The sequence below is a fragment of the Bison bison genome, unplaced genomic scaffold, assembly GCF_000754665.1.
Source record: "Bison bison bison isolate TAMUID 2011002044 unplaced genomic scaffold, Bison_UMD1.0 scf7180017864038, whole genome shotgun sequence".
Taxonomy (NCBI): domain Eukaryota; kingdom Metazoa; phylum Chordata; class Mammalia; order Artiodactyla; family Bovidae; genus Bison; species Bison bison.
Genome location: NW_011494610.1, coordinates 82,808 through 92,442, shown reverse-complemented (window position 1 = coordinate 92,442; position 9,635 = coordinate 82,808). Strand labels below are relative to the sequence as shown.

Sequence of the window (9,635 nt, the reverse complement as noted above, 5' to 3'; positions counted from 1 at the left end):
TCTGTAGGGGATACAGAGACCTCTAGGTTCAGAAGGCAGGACCTTCAAATGCTATGCTTTTCTGTGACTGAAGGGGGCACTGCAGCTCCCCCCAAGTACCATCTTTAATAGCTAAAGAAACCAGATACCCACCAGATTGCAGCTGTGAATGGAAGACTAACAATGTCGTCAGCTGTCTATTTTTGTTTTCCTCACCCCCTCACTTTTGATCAACGGGGTAAACGTGGTCATGGGGCAGGAAGGGGAATATTTGTTGTGTTTGCAATGTGATTATTTCATGAGCTAATTTCCCAAAGCTCCAACAGACAGGACACGCGGAACCACACAGGAGTCATAGGAGCCACCGTGGCTGGTACAGCCCTAGCTCCCAGGCATTAGGGCTGACAGTTTGGAGGTCTCATACATATTAGTAGATGAAGAGGCAAAAAAAATAGTCATTTCTTCCATGTCCTGTTGGGTCGCCTAACTGCTCTCTCTGCTTCCACATCGCCCCAGAGTTGATTCTTAAATTTAATTTTGGCTGTGCTGGGCCTCTCATTGAAGGGGGCTTTTCTTCAAGGTTCCTGGACTCTAGAGTGGGGGCTCTGTAGTTGTGGCATGTGGGCTCACTTGCTCCATGACATGTGCAATCTTCCCAGACTAGGGATGGAACATGTGTCCCTTGCATGGCAGGAGGATTCTTAACCACTGGACCACCAGGAAAGTCCCACAGTCTAGCCAGAAGGATCTTTTTCAAATGTAAGATGAAGTCGTCCTTCTGCTCAAACCCCCAGCAGGGCTCCTAAATTCCTCAGAATAAGAGGCAAAGTCCTTGTAGTGACCACAGGGCCCTCTGTAATCTGTGCCCACATACCTCTCTGACTATCTCCCCTGGTACTCCTGACCCCTCACCACTCCAGCCATGATCCTCAAGCACACCCAGAGCACACTCTGACCTCAGGTTCTCAGCACTAGAAATGTCCTCGGTCTGGACAGCTCTTTCCATGGATTTCACATGGCTCCTGTCCTTCACTCAGCCCATGGCTTGAATGACGTCTTAGGAAAGACCTTCCCTGAATACGCTCTGCAAAGCAACTGCCCCTTTCTCTCCCCCATCCCCTGGACCCACTAGTCATCTTACTCATCTTTATAGTTTGCTAACATCTTGCCACCATCTAACATGTTATATATGCCTTGTTTCATTCATTTATTGACTGTTCTTCCCCCCTACACACATACATGCACACATGCATACACCACACACCTCCTTGATCTCAAATCCGCCCCACCTAGAACAGAACATATAGTAAGAGCTCAAAAAGTATTCCCCACATGAGCAATACCTCTGCTTACGCTGTTCCTCAGGCAGGGCTGTGGTCTGGCTTCAGAACTTCACTTTTAAGCTCTGGCTCCCTCAAATATAGCTATTATCCCACCAACCCCAACCTGCACTTTACTGAAGAGCAGACATTTGTTTTTGCATCAGTTTTACTGTACAGAGCCTCTAGACTGGAGGTGGGGTTTAGAGACAGCAGCAAGGCAGCCTGTTGTTGGAGATGGGAGGTCAGTGCAAGAAGAGCCCCTGCCCTGCACTCTGGAAGGGTGGCAGTTTACCAGAATTCTGGCCCTGGGAGCCAGGAGATGGAGAGAATAAATAAATACATATAGAAAGAAGGGATAGAGAGGAGGGAACAAAGAGAAGGGTACGGGATAGAGGGAGTGAGCTTGAGCTGTAGCTTGGAAAGAAGATACAAGAAACTGATAGCATTCACAGTCTCCACAGAAAACACAGAGCAGGGACTTATCTGCTGTTCCGCTGGCTAAGATTTTGCTTTCCAATGCAGAAGGTGTGGGTTCTGTCCCTGGTTGGGGAACGAAGATCCCACATGCTGATGCCAGAAAACCAAATCATAAAACAGAAGCAATACTGTAACAAATAAAGATTTTTTTCAAAAAGGAATTCTCAAAGAAAAATACAACAAAGTGGCTGGGGGTGGAGGAAAAGTGTCAAGGGTGAACGATGTTTCATTGTGTATTCTGTTCTTTTTTTGGAGCATAACTGCTTTAGAATGTTGAGTTCGTTTCTCTTGTACAACGGAGTAAATCAGCTCTACTTATGTTTATATCTTTTTATATATCACCTCCCTCTCCCCCCATCCCAGCCATCTAGGCCATAGTTGGGCTATGTTATTTGCTCTGAGGCATGTGGAATCCAACCCTGGTCTCCTGCACTGGCAGGCAGATTCTTTGCCACCAGGGAAGCCTGGCTATTTATTTTAAAGAAGATGTGGTACATACATTGTATATCCTGTTTTTTACCTTTTGAATTGTGATCCATGTAAGTGTTATTTCTACAAAATAACAGCTTGATTAAAACAAAAACCAAAACCTACAACAAAGCACCCTGACTTTGTTACCTTCTTTCTGTGTGGCCTCAAGCAAGTAACTTGGCTGAGACCCGTCTGTAACACCAGCTCAATAGTTGAGACCCAGGAGCTTAGTTGCTCCATGGCATGTGGGATCTTCCCAGATGAGGGATCTAACGCAGGTCTCCTGCATTGCAGCAAGATTCTTTACCATTGAGCCACCAAGGAAGACCTTATCACAATCTGAGGGCTACTGGGGGGATTCAGGAGATCTTACAAGTGAATCTCCCAGCCCTGTGTCAGGCACACAGTACCTGCTGCTGTTGTCAGAACTCCCAGCAGCTCTGGAAGGATTCCAGCATCTCTCTGAGCCCCAGTTCTCTTCTCCATCACCCTGGGAGAATAACCTGCAACTGCACAGGGCTGGTGGGACGATTAACTGGGGAAGGGCCTCGGCACACAGAGCCCTGAGTTACCTTCACTGTGTCACCGTGTCACAGCTCATCTCTTCTCGGACTCTGCCTGGATGATCTGGTGGCCACGCCCACTCCCACCTCCCCAGCCCAAGGTTGCAGGCAGGAATGGAATGTGCCTGAATTATAAGAACAGAGGCCACAGGCCCACCAGTGCTGGAAGCAGTCACTTTATTGGTTGGGAAAAAAAGCAGCTGTGGTCAGCTCAGGAGGGAGGGAAGAGGCCAGAAAGGGAGGAGGGCAGCTGAGCTGGAGCGAGACAGGGCCGGGCAGACACTGCTGCTCCCTCAGTCCACAGGCTGGAGCTGGAGGAAGAAAATCATAATAATACCATCAACAACAATACCCGGGACACTAGACAAGAGTGCTTGCAGCTTAAATTCTGATCCAAAGCTCCTCCCACTCCATCACAGCTCCCCCCACTCTTCCTACCCCCCGCCCCCCAGCAAAGCCTCACTTTCTCGAGGCCCTGGGGCTCTGCAGGCATTTTTCTGAAGGTCCTAGACTCACTTCTTTTGCTCCGACCATCCCAGGAAACACCTGGGTATACCATGGTCCCCACTGACCACTGTGATCATTCATGAGGGGTCACTGTCATTTATCTCCCTAAGAATCCTTCCACCACTAGGAAGTTGCACTATGCCCCCATTCCTTCGGTTAAGCTAAGCTAACTGATCAAAAAGATCTTATTTATCCCATTTTATAAGCAAAATATTTGCAGTTCAGGGAGGTGAAAAAGGCTAGTTAATTGTCAGAGCTGAAATCTGAACCTAGGTCTTCCTGACTGCAATGCCAGCCCATGCTGTTGGCACACATGGAGGCAAGAGGCAGCTGGCATCACTGGAGAGCTCGGGGCCCTGGCGAGACCGTGCTTCCCTTTCAGGCACTGAATTAGCAACCATGGGTCCTTGGGCATGTCCTCCCCTCTGTCTGGGTCTCAGTCGTCACATCTGGGCAATAGGTTACATCACTGACCTGCCAGTCTGTTGACTGAGAGCTTATCAACAGCAGTGCACGATTAGCAATTAAATTACAACCAGGGGGTCCTTCCAGGGGCTTGCTTGGTCCCATTCCCTCCATCCGGAACAGCTTCCCTACCACTGTACTTTACCAGACTACTGACCTTTCACTCATCCTTCAGGACTGGCTCAGAACCCTGCTCCCTCCTTCCCCCACCGTCACCTGGGTGAGATTTCCTCCTGTGTTCTTACCACACCCAGCCCTGCCCTCCACTGCCGCACTGATTATAGGCATTGGGAGTGTCTGTCCAACTGTCTGCCTCGGCCACCTGGCTGCAAACTCAGTGAGGAAGGGCAGCCGTCACCTTCTGTCCCCACACATGGCACAGTGCTGGATCCCTCAATGGGCTGAAGATGCATGTGCTTTGGGTTTTCTCTTTCATTTTTTTTTTTTTTTTAATCTTTACATATTTATTCATTTGGCTGCACTGGGTCTGAGTTGCAGCGTGTGGGATCTATTTCATTGACCAGGATCAAACCCAGGCCTCCTGCGTTGGGAGCTCAGACTCTTAGCCATGGGACCACCAGGGAAGTCCCTCTCTTTACTTTCTTATGCTTGCTTTAAGACTTAACATTGTTTTATTTTTAATTATCTGTGGGGAAAAAGAGGCTCCACGATCTTGTCTTTAGGCATGACAACCACTCAAAGCAGGTGAATGTAGCCCTGTCGGCCACAGAGTAAGTGCACAAGTGAAGGGGAAAAGGAGTAAATCTCACAGCCCAAATAATCAGCAAATATTGTCCCATCCACCTTCATGTATGTCGCAAACCCAGCCTCTTAGGTCACCTGGTCCATCACCTCCCACCTGGCCTCTTGCAGGAGCCTCCTAGCTGGTCTCCCTGCTTCTGCTACTGCTGCCTCTAGGGTCTCCACACAGCAGCCGGAGCAATCCTTTTAAATTCAAGAGCATGTCCATTTCCAAGGGCCCAACATCTGTGGGTCAAGACCAAAGTCTTGGACTTGCCTGGTGGTCCAGTGGTTAAGAATCTGCCTGCCAATACAGGGGACCTGGGTCCGATCCCTGGTCCAGGAAGATCCCACATGCTGCAGAGCAACTAAGACCATGTGCTACACCTACTGAGCCTGCATGCTGCAGTTACGGAAGCCCGCTTGCCTAGAGCCTGGGCTCTGCAGCAATGGAAGCCGCCACAACGAGAAACCCGTGCAATGCAGAGTAGCCCCAGCTTGCTGCAACCAGAGAAAGCCTGTGCAGAGCAGTGAAGACCCAGTGCAGCCATAAATAAATAAAATGCCTCTCTGACCCTCTCCTCTATTGCCCTCTTTTTGATCATAGGCTCCAGACTTCAGGCTTTTCCTGAAACACACCAGGGGTTCTACTGCTTTATATCTGCTGCCCCCACTGGTCATAACAGGCTCTCTGAAAGCTCCCAGTTCCCTCCATCATCTCCAACAAGTTTGTTCAAATGCTGCCTTTTGGAAGGTCCTGTGATAAAACTGCAACACAACTCCCTGCTGCTCCCCATCCCTACTCCGAATTCTCCTTCTGTTTTCTTTTTCTCCAGGTCACTTATTTCCTGCTAACATTTTACAGGGAATGAAGGTGTTGAATGAAGGTGTTAGTCACTTAGTCGTGCCCGACTCTTTGCGACCCCATGAACTGCAAACCACCAGGCTCCTCTGTCCATGGGATTTTTCCAGGCAAGTATACTTGAGTGGTTTGCCATTTCCTTCTCAAGAGGATCTTCCCAACCAGGGATTGTACCCCGGTCTCCTGCAGGTTCTATACCAACTGAGCTACCAGGGAAGCCTTTTTACAGGGTATACTTGCTTTTTTATTTGATTTACATTCACTAGCATCTACAGGTGGCATTAGTGGTAAAGAACTCCCCTGCCATCACAGGAGACATAAGAGATGCAGGTTCAATCCCTGGGTTGGGAAGATCCTCTGGAGGAGGGCACAGCTACCCACTCCAGTATGTGTGTCTGGAGAATCCCATGGACAGAGGAGCCTGGTGGGCTCAGGTCCATAGAGTCGCAGAGTCGGACATGACTGAAACGACTTAGGACGCATGAATGCACAGTATATAAAACCCATCAGAGAGAAATTTTTGTTGGGTTTGTTTACTCATGGAGCATCCCAGCACCTAGAGCAGTGAACCGCCTGTGATAGATGCTCAGTGACTATCTGTTGAGCAGATGAGAACAAATCAAAGGATGGATAAGCGAATAGCACTGTGTTAGCTCAGGGGCTCCTTTTCAGCCTCCTGCAGAGGTTGTCATATCTGGGTATCAATGTATCCCTCCCCCCAGCACAGGGCACCTACCTCAGAAGACAGGGGTGACACAGGACACCCTCCCGCAACCATTGATGCAGCATTTCAACGCGTCAGGACACTGGCTGTCCACCTGGCACTGGTCCCGGCAGAGGCCGAGCTGGGGGAAGGCGATATCCACATTAGGGCATGAGCCCGGCTTGTCTGGGTAAAAAAAGGAGTAAGAGGTGGTGAGCAGAGCCGAGGCAGGCGGCTGCACACGTCTCCACAGCATGTCTGCCCACCTGGATTCACAAAGAAGACAGCTGCTTGCCTGAGCGAATCTCAGGGGGCTTGGAAGTTCGTCTGCAAACTCTCTTCCTCCTGTTCTCTCCTCCCAGGGGTTTTGAGATCACTGCACTCCAGTTTGAGTCCCAGCTCTGCCTTCTCCTAACTGTGGCCTCAGGAGAGAAATCCCCCAGAGCCCTGTGTCTTCAGGTGTCAGATGAGATCAGCGTTGACCACACCACAAGGTTGTTATGGAAGCAATGGAGGCAACAGACTTCTCCCTGAGAAGTCAACGTCCTTTGTAGCAATAATAATGATGATGAGTAAAGGCAGCTGTTAACACTTAGTTCCTTCTAAGTAGCAGGCATTATCCGAAGCTTGCGACATTTATTAACTCATCTAATCCTCGGGATAAGCCTAGAACCTGGGACAAGAAGCTGTAACTATTTTCTCATGTTGCAGATGAGGAAATTGAGTGAAGAAGTTAAATAATTTGCTTTAAGTCAAACAGGGTAGAGAGGATTTGAACCCAGGAAACTGGCTTCAGGTCTGTGCACCATGCATTCTGTTGCTTTGTAAGCAGTAAACCATAGAGCCCATGTCAGGGTGATGCACCCACAGGCCTTCACTCCCATATACTCACTCTTAGTTACAACTAGGTGGAACCAAGGTCCCCTCTACACTCTCACTCTAACACCCAGAGAAGCATTCTTCCACTAGTGCATACACACACACACACACACACAAAACCACAGAGATGTGCCAATTAACAAGTCCTTAGTGCAAATCCATTTTGTCCTTTAGTTTTCACATCAAACCTATCTTCTGTAGGGGATATGTCTACTGTATTCTTATTACAGCAGAGGAGAATGAAACCCAGAGAGGTGAAGGCATCACCCAACAAAACACTGCTGATGAGAAGTAAAACCAAGACCTGAGCCAGCCTTTCAATGTCCACAGACACACACACACACACCCTGTGCTCCACTCCAGGCTCAAGGAGGAGGGAGCTGGGCTCAGTGCCCAGAAGCCCAAGGAGCAAGTCCAGCCAAACGTCAAGCACGCACAGAGCTGGGTGATGAGCTGAGAGGACACGGGGGCTGCCTTCCTGCACAGACACCCTTTCCCTGGAGAAGGGCAGGAGCTCTCAATACCGAGCTGCCCCAGGACAGAAGGGCATCAATAGCCAGTAACTCACCAAACAAGCCACTGTGAGTGGAGGATCTACTCTCTCCTGAGACATCTCACGTGTACCATTTCTTTTAGCCTCATGTCAGTCCTACAACATCTGAGATTCTCATCCCATTGTGTCAAGGAGAAAGCAGAGGCTCAGAGAAGTGAAGCCACTTGCTCAGGACACAAACCTGCAGATGGTACAACGAGGATTCTAATCCACGAGACCCTCTGTCCCTGCCCCTCTTCCTGCCTCAGTCTATCTGAGACCAGGGAGCAGCAGAGACTTCCCCAAGCAGAAACTCCTCTTTTCTCCCCACTCTCCTCTCATCTGTGTCTTTCTCTCCCAATGTCCTCCTCTCCTGGTTTTCCTCACTTTGGTCCAGGTTAGAGTACTCTTGCCTGGAAAATCCCATGGGCGGAGGAGCCTGGTAGGGTGCAGTCCATGGGGTCGCTAAGAGTTGGATATGACTGAGTGACTTCACTTTCACTTTTCACTTTCATGCATTGGAGAAGGAAATGGCAACCCACTCCAGTGTTCTTGCCTGGAGAATCCCAGGGACGGGGGAGCCTGGTGGGCTGCCGTCTATGGGGTGGCACAGAGTCAGACACGACTGAAGTGACTTAGCAGTAGCAGTAGCAGTAGAGATCCCCAGATCCACAAGCCCCCTTGACAGGCTGTTCCTCCCTCCGGCTCCCACCACCTGCTCTGACTGAGGTCTCTGATTACAGGCCTTCCTGGCCCTGCAGGCATCTTCAGAGAAATCACAGGGAGGGAGCATCACAGGGACTTTTTCTCTGGGTAAAGACAAGCGATCCCAATACAGTGGGATCAGGTCATATCCTGGCTTCTAGTCCTCAGTTTTTCCTTCTGAAAAACAAGATGCTCAGAGTCCAAGCTGTTTAAGACCCCTTCCTGCTCAGGTAGGAGTCCCTAGGACCTGCTGGACAGTCTTGAGCTCCAGCAAGTGCTTTCTATGAAGGGCAAGCTTCACACACTCTCTCTCACTCAGTCTTCAGAGCAGAAGAGAGGGTGTTAAGAGGAGGAAGGGGGAGGGCTGCTAAGGATGGGGTCCTGACTTTCTTCAAGCCACTCAGACAAAAAAGGGACCCCTTGTGTTATGAATCCTGTCCAGCCAGGGATGGCAGTGTGACCTTGGACAAGAACCTTTCTCTCTTTTGTATCACATCTTTAAGATGGGCGGAGTGCTCTCCTAAACCTGGAAAGCCTCCATCTGGACAGTGGAATTTGGGGAGTGCGGGCAAGTAGGCATCCCAAAGCCTTCCCCCAGGGCCGGGGAAGCCACAGGAAAGGGGTTCTGGCACGGGAGCGAGTCCAAGACCTCCGGACCCAGCCCATTGGACAGCCCAGGGCTGCCCCGCGGCTAAACCCCCGCCAGGAGGAAGCTTCGACCCTGGCGCCCAGATCTCAGGGAACAATGGTCCGGAACCACGTCCCCGCGGTGCGTCCCGGAAGTCCGTCATGCACCAGAGCGATGAATCCGGCTGGGAGTGGGGGACCTCGCTTCCCCTCGGCGGCATGTCAGCGACGCCTCGGTCTCCCCGGGGTCGCGGGAGGGACAGCACGGGCTGATCCGGTTCCAGCCACCTCGACCTGGTCCTGGACCCCCGCGTCGGTAGCGCTGGTGTGCCCGGAACGGGGCGCTCCCTTCTCCCGCACCCCCGCTGCCACGCCCCGGCCCTCGAGGGTCCCCCAAGTTACCATCAGGCATCTGGCAGACGGTGGCGCAGCCAGCCTGGCAGCACTTGAGGTTGTCATCACAGTCCTCATCCAAGACGCAGGCCTTCGTGCAGTTCGCGTCACCCTCCAGCTCGGGACACTCACCCGGCTTCACTGCGATTGAGCCTGGGAGGTGGACGGGTCGTGGGGAACCCGGGCCCGCTCTCAGAGGATGCCCACCTCGTGTCCGATGGCCCCCAATCTCGATCCCCACCCCGCTACGAAATTCTGAGTCTCAGTTCCTAGGCCCCCCCCCAACAGTCTTCAGAGAGCCCCACTTCCAGGGACGGGGTCCTCCAATACCTAGGAGGACAGGAGGGACCAAACCCTTGGCCTCTGAGCCTTCAATTTTTAGGAGACCCCAGCCCGACTGAGCGTCTAG

At 51.1% G+C, this 9,635-nt stretch overlaps 1 protein-coding gene across 1 annotated transcript in view; it reads right to left on the bottom strand.

Moving 5' to 3' along the window:
• Nucleotides 1-2,972: 2,972 nt before the first annotated feature.
• WFDC2 (WAP four-disulfide core domain 2) overlaps nucleotides 2,973-9,635 on the bottom strand; it is a 7,274-nt gene continuing 611 nt past the window's right edge. The window contains exons 2-4 of the mRNA XM_010835018.1: nucleotides 9,236-9,379; nucleotides 6,124-6,276; nucleotides 2,973-3,123 (exon numbers count right to left, since the gene is read on the bottom strand). Coding sequence (XP_010833320.1) covers nucleotides 6,125-6,276; nucleotides 9,236-9,379 — 296 coding nt within the window. The 3' untranslated portion in view covers nucleotides 2,973-3,123; nucleotide 6,124. The remainder of the gene's footprint in view (nucleotides 3,124-6,123; nucleotides 6,277-9,235; nucleotides 9,380-9,635) is intronic.